Source organism: Fusarium venenatum (genome assembly GCF_020744135.1).
Source record: "Fusarium venenatum strain MPI-CAGE-CH-0201 chromosome Unknown EDB82scaffold_3, whole genome shotgun sequence".
Taxonomy (NCBI): Eukaryota; Fungi; Ascomycota; class Sordariomycetes; order Hypocreales; family Nectriaceae; genus Fusarium; species Fusarium venenatum.
In genome coordinates this window covers 4,489,793-4,501,691 of record NW_027072131.1, presented here as the reverse complement: position 1 = coordinate 4,501,691, position 11,899 = coordinate 4,489,793, and the positions used below count along the sequence as shown (strand labels likewise).

Here is an 11,899-nt window from a genome sequence, read left to right as displayed (position 1 = left end):
ATAAGCATTAACCAGATTTTATACAGTGACAGACCAACAACTTTTGAAAGACGATGAGATCCCAGTCTCAAGATAGATTTATCTGTATATAACTCTTAGAAGTCATGGAATGTGTTCCCATTATTGCTCTTCATCATCGTCTTGTTGTGTACACAGACATCCTCCCCGGATATAACAATATCCTCATCTCTCCTCATGTCCCAAATAGGCAACCCGAGGCCTAAGTCCAAGAATCGTTACTGTAGCCAAATCTTAAATAAAGTTATACCTTGTCCTTGAATAAAATGACCAATTCGTTCACCTCGGTATGGACTGAAGAACCGTTCTTCAGCTCCTCAATCGTCGGTAGAGCTTGCGGGTCATTTCTCGGATGAGTTGATCTTATGTCAGGTCGTGCCTTGCCCTAGCATCAACAGGGAATGGTGTATCCATTCGTCGTCGAAGGGCTTGTTGTATTCCGTTTCGAGTATTGTATGCACGTAACCATATAACTATCCTCATCCTCGTAATTTCTCGCCCTTCTGTGAAGCCAAGTGTCGTGTTCTTGCTGTGATCCATCTTTCATCACTGTTCGTTATGGCCACGGCCATTCGATCTCGATATATCGTTGAGCGGTAATAGCAAAGCTGCTTCGTCCACACTATCCAGAAAGTCGTGGACCGACTTGGCACTCCGAATCTGACGTAGCATCTCTTCCAACTCCCCCCCTTCCGCCATGCGGATCAGCTCGATTACTGTCAAAAGAGATTGGTATCTTTGCTCCGTGTATGGTAGTTCTTCGAAGTTGATGATCCGTCCGAGTCGTGACGTAGGGAAACTGCATTTTTCATTTGAGGATTGACAGGGAGTACATTTCGGTCTGCGGTCGTCGCACTACGACCCCTACATTAGATGGGGCAAACACATCTTCCTTTCGGGAGCGAACGCACCTTGACTTTACGGCGTCTGCAACCTATTGCCAGAGTCAGAATAGTGGCTAGCTGTTAGAAAACCTGTAGGCTTACCATTGCATGCAACAGGAACTTGTGATCTCTTTGTTATACCCTCGCATACATTCGATCTCGTAACATCATGTGTCGTTGACATGTCCGTTTTTGGAAGTATTTTCCTCATTTTATTCTCGGCTCTGTGAGATGGAATTTTCTCACGTTTTGCCCGGTTTCTTGAATAAAATCTGGTCAGAAACAAATAATCGGCGTTATTTGACTTGGTCTATGTTTTTCGTGCGGCGATATATTCGTGGTCTTAACTCTACTGGATTCCCTCGCTTGGGTGGGGAAATGGCCGGAGAGTTTCCGCCGAATGAGTGATTTGATTCGATGGGACCCTGTGGGATAAGACTGACCGGCCTTTTGTCTCCTGGAAAGGAGCCTGATTTGCATGCATCACGGCGTTGGCATTGCCTTTTGACTGAGCGCACTCGACATGTATACGACAGTCACTTGTAATATGCGTCTCTTATTTCACAGGAAGGAAGGAAGGAAGGTGGCTGATATGGACGTAGGTATTTATTTCGCAGTTAAGATGTTTTTTGAACTGGATGTTCATGGTCGATTACAACAGAATGGCGAAATTCCCCCAACATCAAGGCAACAAGACGCGTTTTTGTACAGCAACCACCTCTATGATAATATCCTGCAATTGGAAGATGAATTATTAGATCTCGCAGCATATTTATACAGTGTGATGGAATGATCCCACAAAGATTGCTGACGTATCATCTCGGGGCTTCCAACACCATATGACGGATTATCGCTCTCACACTCCATACTCGACAGAAGGTTAGTGCAGAGAATTTTGTAAACAAAAGACAGGATGTACGACAAACTCTGATAGCTAGATGAGTAAGGTTCACTCATGATCGACCCTGACCAGTCCAACTTCTCGTGTGTTACTTGAGTTGGGCTGCAGAGACTTGTCAAGCTTGTTGCCCCCACCATGAGCCATTTGCTGCCGATTGAGCGTTTACGTGTCATCTACTTGTACTCTCAGTGGTGTACGTCTAGCTAGGTATCATGTGAGGATTTGTGATGAACCTAGTAAGCCCGCTCCCGTAACTAGTCCCTCAATTCACAACGTCCCTGTTTGAGATGCATAAAAAGGTGTCGTTGATACGTCACAAAACCTCGGGCCGTTCTTCCGTTTCTATTTGGCTCTACTAATGCAAGTAGAGATCAACAGTGGTAGGGTGGCAGGTGGCAGGGTGGATAAATAAAACTATGGTACTCTGTATGGTGACAGAGACCACGATGCACAAAGCGCTTGGGCCAAGGGGGACCAATACAAGAGATCTGGTTGCTTGCACTGTATGTACTCGCCATTGTGGAGAGAGACAGCGGCATAAGAACATTCCTTGTGCATTATGAAAGGCGGATTCCCGTGCAATTCGGACCGGCTCCGGCATCTCTGGCTCGTCTGGAAGTTGTAGCTTGCGGGGTGGCCCAAGCAAGACAGACGATGGAGATTGCGCCTTGTTGTGATAGATCACTGCTAGATCCATTGCGGGCGAATCAAATACTCAGTCCTATGACGAGCTCGACCGAGTAGATTGGTGTATACATGCATGACTACATAATACTATATCACAAGAACGATGAGGTTGATGAAAGGGTCTCCATAGAGGACAATGGAAGAGACCGCAGCGCCCTGGAGAAAATTTACGGCAAAAGGAGTATGACGCAAAAGCCAGTAGCTGCTAATAGAGTAGTACATGTGTGATAAACAGATACATATGTTCTCGCGGTTCGTAGGCTGGTGCGACGACTGTGAGACACGAGGGCTACGAAACTACAATAATAAGCTTAAGTTTATCCAGGCCACTTTGGTAAAGGTCTGATCCAGGAGTCGCGAGAACAGTTCAGGTCATTAAGGGCGTTACACGAACATTAAACCTGCGGCATTATCCTCAAGAGACAATCTAATCTGCCAACCCCCGTATAATTGACGAGAGGAAAAGGAGAACAGGGAGACCTAGACTTACTTGTGTCCAGGAAAGAGAGTCCCACCAGGTGAGAATGTTATAGTGACGAAGTCCGAGGCCCCCTATTGGATCCCTAGGCAGGAAAGAGGTTCGTTCGTTTTCGTTGACGCGGACGTAGTGCTGTGTAGTTGTCGCGCTGTATTATCGATGGGCGAGATAGATCTTACGGACATCCTGCATATTAGTGAAGCTTCTGTATCGTAGTTCTAGTCACAATCGGCGATCAGGTATTATGATGAACGCGATGGGGGATGTTGATGGACATGATTTTGACTTTGTAAGAGACATCATCCGTCGCGTACGCGCTCGCACCAGTCGTATTGTGGTACACCGATTTAGTGTGCGAGTATATCGACAGGATAAATGGATACTGCCGAAGAGTACCTGTAGTTGACTCTTTACTGGTAGCTATCTGTATTTTTGTTTCGTTCGGCATGTCGTACTTCGAAGGCGTAAACTCTCGGTCTGTTCTTTGGACGGTAAGATATGATCTAAGAGGTTAACAGTATTCTATAGATTAGTCTACCATGTTGACAATCGAGTTTACCAGGACATTGTCTTTCTTGCTTTAGTGTGCCGACCATTTTGGGACGAGGCGAGGTGCAAAGGTTCGTACCAAACTGGGCTGCGAGATGAGGAATTTATGAGACAGTTCTACGGAGAAGTCGAGGATCTTGCACACAACATTATTGTATAACAAAATCAGGGGGGTGTGTGACAAGACGTCGTATCCACTTCATCTGGAAGGGGTGCTAGGTGTGAAGGAACTTGAACCAAGAAATACAACCACCGATGGGAAGTAGAGTCTAATATTGACAAAAAGATCATAATATGCAGCTCCGTAAGAGAGAAAGTAGGCTGTTGTGTTGGACTAGGAATCGCCGCTCGTCAAGGCTACACTTGATACTGTCACATGATTTTGCCTGTCGAATGAATCGTGAAGTACGGTTGGCTAGTAGGGAAAGAGCATGATTTGGACCCTTATACATGTCTGTGGATTATCGTTCTGTTGAGTATGTATATGAAAGACAAGAATCTTGGCTAAATGTTTTATCCAAGGGCAGTGGCCTTACTACCTGCAATCAGTACGCAAGGGACTCAACTCGACCAACACTACCGTAAAGTCTGTTCCACCACAAAACAAACGTAACAATATGACGACGATGGACGAGTCTTTCTGTTTTCTGCCTGGAAGTGTATCGCCATAGCCCAACGGAAATTGCAAAGCAACCATGTTTAGATTCTGATTGGTCAGACTTCAAATCGGAGTCTTTGTCCGTGTGGTTTTGAGTGGTCAACAAACCAGACGGCCTTGAGCTCCGTTTGTCTATGATTGGGCGAGAGCTTTGACTATCACATCGGACTAACATGTCAGATGCTGCCACTGTACTACCGTACTAAACTTTATACTGTATTGTGTCACAGCATGGAGACAGAGTTGATCTGATCCCTTCTCAGAGTAGGATTGACTTTCCACGCTGTTTGCATTTTTTTTCTGTAGAAGTCACACCTTGCTTCCCTATGGGGGTTGACGATGCCCCTGCAGATTGGTCATGGCTATCACACCCCAACCGTCTTCAATAGAACTCATGTCGGCCTTGCATCTGGTGTGTCTTGAATATATTGAAAACCTGCAAATCAATTCACCTCAACCTTGAGATACGCATATTAGTGCCAGACTACCGCTGTGGATCAACCCAAGAGGCAGTAATTCGGAAGCTACTTTAGTTTCCAGGTCTGTAATTGAGTCCATAAGTCTATTCCCGGTAGCAGGTCCATCGTTGGTGCCATGGGGCGTGGAGCTCTTTACCCACACACCATTCAAATGAGCCCCTGACGAACCCTAACGTGTGCAACACTGTAATTACCACCGCCACTTCTCATTTACTTCTCCGCGGGCCAAATGGGCTAGATAAATCTGAAAGAATGGGTCAGCTACACGAGGAATTGCCCATTCACGTTTCCTGGAAACCCCCCAGCAATTCCAGTTAGGTTAAACCCGAAGACTCTCCCTTTTAGGTAAGGGTGAGTTAAGAGAAAGCTTTATCTTCACCTTGAAGGTAAGCTCGGATCTTGCAACTAATCTATCATTGTGGAACAATAACAGCTTAACATCAAGATACGGATCAACTGACAGCGCCAATAGCTTGGTTATAATGATATGGATCACAATATGCGAGAATAATAACGGGAAAGTTACAATAGTTTCGTAACTTGGCCTGTGGGTACCATCTGTAGTTATACGGATACAGATTTGACCAAAGACGACTGCTGAGCGGTTCAACGTTTGGTATGTAGCTTGTAGCCTGTAAAAAGATCTAACTATGGTCCAGGTCAGGCTTCAAAACTTGTTCCGATCTTTGTACAACCTAAGCATCCCTTCCCCAAAGCACGATATCCCGAAACCTATCCATTTATAAAGTGCCGCCCAAACATGGTGGCAAATTGATACGATTGTGACTTGCAAATGGCTTCAAATCGAAGGTCTCGAACTCCCATCCCAATCTACCCCTTCAAAATAGAAGTCGCAAGGGTGAATATGATAGACATTCTAGTTCGTATCATGTCCCGTGTCGAAGATGTATCTATTATGCAACAGACACGCGCGTCTACTAAACGTGATGCTAATGATAAATGTGTTGAAAAGGCGGTTGTGGTGGAAGAGGGGGCGTCGCATTCGGATGCTTGCCCTCACCCAGATCCTTGATGTATCGCTTGGCTTCGCTCGCAATGTAGTCCTGTATCAAGGCGCAGTCGCAGTCTGTGTGCTGCAGTAGCTTCATCTTGAGGTCGTAGATCTCCATCGTCAGGTCGGATACGCAGTTACTCAAGTCGCGGTTGGATCGCTCCATGTCTTCCTCGTCAACCCGGAGCTTGATGGCATCCTCGCGTTTCTTGACGCGGAACTTGTTGGACGCGATCCGGTTTCTCTCCTGTACCTTTTTGCTGTGAATATCATACTCTTGTTCGGGGTCGACTTCCGCGTCATCGTATTCATCGTCGTCATATTCTTCATTTCGTTCGGGCTTTGGTGGTGTTTTGGTCGTTGCTTTTGATCTTTTGCCCCGTCTAGGCTTTTCTGAGGCAGCAGTGGTGTCGGGTTCAGCTTTGGATGTCTTTCTTGCGGAAGCGCGTCTTGTCGGCTTTGTGGTTGTGGGTTGGGACTTGTGTTTAGCTGTTGCTGCTACTGCTGCTGTGCTTCGCTTGCGTCGTCGTTGGTCGGTTTGGGTTACGGAAGAGCTTCGACGGCTCTTACTAGGTGACTCAACAAAGCTTGTAGCTTCGGTTGATGGTGAAAGTAGAGGATAGCTGTGTGTAGAGGTTGAAGGAGAGTCCCATTGTGTCACCTGTTCAGGGTTCAAGGTGGAATTGTTATAAAATAAATGTTGCTCCTGACCAAAGTGGACTGGAGCAGTCACGTTGGCCGACTCGGCAAAGGCAGCATCGTTGGGGGACCACCATTGTCCCCAGTGGGCCTCAGGTAACATGCTGCATGGGTTCATGCCTGGAACCCCTTGGGCGATAGCGCCCATGTCAGGCACTGGTGCGAAGACGACGCCAGGTGGGTGTTCCTGGACTTCTGGCGGTTGCTGGTGGGTAAGGTCGACGTTATCCATGGTCGATACAGAAGCGTTTGTGTATACAAGTCAATTCAGTCCTAGTGACCAATCCAAGAGGCCAAGACTCAAGACGAAAGGTTTTGGTGTGCGGTTGTCAGGTTTCGACCGCCAGAGTAGTTTGTGAAGTGGATATATACGGACGAAAGAGTCACAGGTTTGGACATGGAAATTTACAAGAGAATTGCAGATTATATGTAGTTTGATGTAGAGACATTGGAGACGGGGACAGTGGGAGATAAATAAGGGTTGGGACAAGGCTTAGAGCCATACCATAAGTGGCAAACACGGATATGCTGTCATTGTTGAGACGTTGATCAGCAAGGGAGAGATGGAGGGGGTCTTGGGGTCCTGGAAGTGGGAGCCATGTGGATGGGGAAAATAAACGAAAACGCCAGGTTCAGACGTGGGAGTTAGCTAGTGAGACTTGTGAAATGAACGCAACCAAATCTGTATCGTATGTACTGTGTCAAAGTGGATTCAGGCGGCTGCACTACAACAAGCCATGCAATGGGGGACGCAACTAGCCTAGCTACCTAATACGGAGAGATATCAGAGACTGACTGGCATTGACGAGCAAGCATTGAACGACCCGGTTTCGAGTAAATGTGATGTGGATTCTCAATGTATGTCTGCGCACAGTCTACGTAGTGGATCGTGGATGAAGCAAACGGTCTTGAACCCTTTAAACTGTGAAATCGATCAATCTGCATCGAGGTCCCATCGATAACAAGACCCTGTAGCGTCGCGTCGTCAACCCGGGCGAGAACCCTGAAGAAATGACAGCCTACCAAACTATCCGGAGACCACGGCGAGAACAGATAGCGTCCCCGCCATGATGTACCTGGATGTTGATAGATCATAAAATAGCGTGACATCTTCCGAGTGTCTTGAACAAAGACGATCCCCGCAGTATGCGCGAGGATGGGAGACAGACGGGAAAGCAAGAGGAATGATCTCTCGATGACAGCGGTGATAAACTAGGCTTGATACGTCTTAGCCCTGTGAGGAAGAGTGTGAAAAGCAAGAAATGCTAGAGAACGAGGGACTGAAGCTCAGTTCGAGGGAACATGGCCCAAGTCAGTGTCGGACGCTCCTATTGGTTCCGGGGATAAATTCCGTTGCTCATGGTTGGTAGACAGGGTCCGAGATATGTAATTGGGGTAGTAACGCATATTTAATTGGTGCTAACATTTACAACGGGCAAGGGAGGGAGTGACTGATATGTACAGACAGCCACTGTACCTACCCGTAGGTGAAGAAGTGACGTACAAGGGACAAACACGAAGTAGGTGATACGACGCCCAAGAAAAATAAAACAAAGAAAAAAAGGAAAAAGCCTTGGCTTGGCATATCTAACATAATCCTGCAGGGAAATTGGCTAGCAAGGATGAGACCAGTCACCACATGTTGGCAAAGTATCTCAAGATATTAAGTCAAGAAAACACAAGACCTAAGCTGAAGAATGGCATATTTTACAGAGTCATGAATTTCAAAGAAGGAGAAGAGAAAGAGGTGGAAGAGAAAAAAAAAGAACGGGCTTGCCCCTTTCGATAAGGGATGGATGGCCATGTCACAACAGCCAGCCTTGCCAGTCACGTCATGCTGTCTATCACCTGAACAGCCTCCAGGTCCGTCCCACCCTTACAATCTTGTCTCTTTTCCCAAGCCCATCGCATACCCAACGTCCATCATCATCACTATTCACAGAGGTTGCTTGAACGCAGAGCAGTTGTCTGTTCGACTTGAAAATACCATTCTGCAACTCCTCTTTCAACAATAAAGAGCCACGCCCGGTTAGCTCAATCGGTAGAGCGTGAGACTCTTACGAGTACGCGATCTCAAGGTTGCGGGTTCGACCCCCGCATCGGGCTGTTCCTATATTTCGATTGCGAGCGTTAGCGAGGCTTTCTTTTTTTGCAGGCTTCATGTTCTTTTGCTGTGACTTTGCTTCTTTGAAGTCTGTGCTGAGGATTGCGTAATGGGCAGCTCTGCGTGGCTCACCACTTCAGTGATGTTGTAAGATTGATCAAATTGTATCTATTTTATAGCAGTGAAAAGACATGATGGTAAGCTTGTTCTTTAGAATTGATTAAAGGTGATCCATTGAGATAGTTAGTTGTTTTCTCATTGTGGTGATATGTCCCTATTCTCCCAGTAGTCTCTCTCTGCAAACCCATTGGGAAAAGAGTTGCCATTACATAGTGAACCTGTTTGTAGTCCCCATAACAGCTAAAATATGATTGATAATGTTCAAGTACCAGGTAAGAATTGATCGTAATTCAAGACATGTTACTCTGAGTTTAATTTTGCCTGTGTATCAAGAATTGACCGCCATTCAACATAGCAACAATTGACCACAGGGTAGGTGTAGTGGAAAGACGCTGGAATAGTGCCCCGATTTTAGGACGCGCCCACTTTGAGGACAAGGTGATTGACGGGAAGCTCGGAAATTATTTTAAACTCTTGGAGACTAAGCACGGCACTCGCACGTGTAATACATGACAAGCGTCTCAGTAGCGAATCGTTCAGTTGCTTCTTTATATGCTGCGTCACGGCATGTCAGTTTGGCCGTTGAGGTGACGCGCATGGTGGCATCGCAGAGGAACCTACGGATGCCCTGGCTCCCCAGTGTCATGCATCTGATGGCTGGTGATGTGCTGTACATGTCTATGGAGAGTCAAGTTATCGTCAATTATAGAATGCTCAAAGAGGGCTCGAAAATAGCGATCACCTGTGTAAATGGCGACAACTCTAAGCAATTGGCAATCGACATCACGCGACACGATATTGTAATAAACAAAAGAAAAGACCATCGTTTGGGTCTATGTAATGCTGTATGTAGTACAAAGAAAAATAAACAGACAAAAAATCCATCATCATAAGGGGAATCAACCGAAACTCCAGACAGCTGATATAAGACAACATACAAGTCTTGGTGAACAGCCTTTCTTCCGTAACGCCTCGGGCAAAAAAGCGCCCTCCCTGAACCCGTTCATCTCAGAATGATATGTTCCACTGGCAGTATTTTTCCTGTGTACCCAATCCTCAAGACTTTGACGCGGTAAAACAATCGTCAACAAAGATCCTGCGTTCTGTAAACATGGTACAAAAAACGCGTCATTACTCCATATATCCTCCAGTCAGTGTACCCAACCACGTCTTTACTCTTTTGGAAACAGGCGATGGCTCGTAGTCCTCCTCGGCGGCTCTCTTTTTGGCTGGTGTTTTGGCTGGTGTCTTAAACTCGGGTTTTGTTTCTTCCCCAGCCTCCATCACACTTGTCGCAGCCGTCGTCGCGCTTTGTTCTTTGTTTGGTGAGTCAAAAACTGCCGACGCCACCGTTATCGCTTCCGACGCCTGATCAGAACTTGTCTTTTCGATACTGGGTAGTATTTGTTCGCGGGGTGCTGGGCGACGTCGTTCGGGAAGTTTCATCGACATACGGACCGAGCTTCTCGTGCTGCGGGGAAGTTCGCGGCGCAAGGGCGAGCTCTGGACAAAGACTTCGGCGGGGAGGAGGGCATTGTCGTCTTCGTCTTCGTCCTCATCGTCTGGTGAATCCTCTCGGACTTGAGGGGGTTTCTTTTCGTGTAGGAGGGAAGACAAGGAATGTCGGCGGATCTCGACTTTGGTGTTGCGCAAGTGCTTGGCCAAGTCACAAGATGGGTCGAGAGACCATAGTGCGCGCTCGATGCTTGCGCGAAGAATGTTGAGATTATTTTCCTCGAGGGCTTCGCGCTCAGCACGCGTGAGCTTGGCCGAGTTGGCCTGAGCCGAGTTTTTGGTCGAGGGGCGGTAAAAGGAGCTCATGAGGGTTTAATTATTGTTGAGCTCGGTGTTGAGGATATAGGTTTATTAGGGGCCATGGGAGAATGACAGAGTAGAATGGCGCTATGATTGCATGTATGTCATCCCCTGGTGATGTTCAGGAAGCGAGGGGATCAAGTAAAGATAATTAAATTCGCTTGTCTTGTTTCTTGATACTAAAATGGAGAATTTTTTTGACATGGGTCGGGATGTGCTGGGAAGGGAAGTTAATGCGCGATGTGCTGGCGATTGAATGGAGCTGATTCCAAGAACAAGGGACAAGAGAGAAATGGGAAAATGGAGATTTTCAGGCTTACGTAGCTTCAAGTGGGGAGACGAACCAATTAAATATAACTAAATAAATGAGGATGTGACGCTGTGACTCACCAAAATAGTGGCTGGATAGGATAAAGGGACAAAGATGGAAGTGAATATGTTGTGTTTGTGGTGTTTATATAGTATTGAGTAACTGTCTATTCCTTCACTGAGTTATAGATGGACAAGTCCAACATTCCATGACCATCAGAATCAACTCTTCGGTTATCTCAAGTCTCATCCCAAGGGTTGACTTGATAACCGCGACCGCTTAAAATAAGCCCGAAACATGACCCCGCTCGATCGTGTTGAGTTGTTGGTTCAAGACATTCCTTTGTCTGTTGGCAGGATGGTTGTCAATACAGTGATTACAAGTATACTTACTTATCCTGTACCTACTGATTTAATCATAGAAAGTAAACTCTTTAATGTTATCATATGCCATCTTCATTGACATTGGATTGCCCATAGACTCTGTTTGCCTGGATCAAGCGGTGAATACAAGTTTGATTACACTTTAAAGCAAGAGGTTGATCAGGGACCTTTCAGCACAGACAACCCACTAAAATACAGGTCATCCGCACGCTAGTTCCCGTTGCGCCCGGGAGGGTTACTTGATGCCCAAATAAATCACCTAGAAGTATGACGACACTGACAGAATGTGATAGTCCTAGCAATCACTGATATTTCTAATACAACGTGGCACACTTCTCATCTCTGTAGAGAATACTGGTACAGGATGTTTGTCGTGCCAAGTGTTTGCTGAGTTGGTGCATGTCTTATCACAGCCCCTGTACACTAATGGCCCGCCTGACAGCAAGCGAGAATATGCACTCTAAGTACTGACCCTCAGTCCGAACCACAATTCTTAATGTAAACTCTTTAGAAAGCAGGTCATAAAATGCATCAGCAAGGATCTCAAGTTATCCTGATTTGAGCCATCTGGCTGGTATAAACGTTGTCAGTCTGGCCCTTTCATACCCAGTACTTATGTAACAAGTAGTCATGCTTTAGGCGCCCTTGCAGCTGTCTCACAGCACTAAACGCTGTCACAAGAAACCCAGGTTGGGCTGAGGTGACCTGAAATAATGATGTGTTGCCCACAGGGGCAGCCTGACATGCGGGCTATCCTCGTTGAGGTTGGTGCAAATGACTTTCAGCGTCACCATTCTATTCT

The 11,899-nt window shown here is 46.4% G+C and overlaps 2 protein-coding genes and 1 non-coding gene across 3 annotated transcripts; 1 reads left to right on the top strand and 2 right to left on the bottom strand.

The window, feature by feature from the left end:
- Positions 1–5,604: 5,604 nt before the first annotated feature.
- Positions 5,605–6,597, bottom strand: EDB82DRAFT_546967 (uncharacterized protein; the record flags this gene model as incomplete). The annotated part of the gene is made up of 1 exon (XM_025727859.1): positions 5,605–6,597. The coding sequence occupies one exon, from the start codon at positions 6,595–6,597 to the stop codon at positions 5,605–5,607; it is 993 nt and encodes a 330-aa protein (XP_025582284.1).
- A 1,791-nt stretch (positions 6,598–8,388) lies between these two features.
- EDB82DRAFT_t219 lies at positions 8,389–8,471 on the top strand. Its single transcript has one exon. It is a non-coding gene; the product is annotated as a tRNA-Lys (tRNA).
- A 915-nt stretch (positions 8,472–9,386) lies between these two features.
- Positions 9,387–10,829, bottom strand: EDB82DRAFT_507229 (uncharacterized protein). Its single transcript, XM_025727857.2, has one exon. The coding sequence runs from the start codon at positions 10,408–10,410 to the stop codon at positions 9,721–9,723; it is 690 nt and encodes a 229-aa protein (XP_025582282.1). The 5' UTR covers positions 10,411–10,829; the 3' UTR covers positions 9,387–9,720.
- Positions 10,830–11,899: the final 1,070 nt, after the last annotated feature.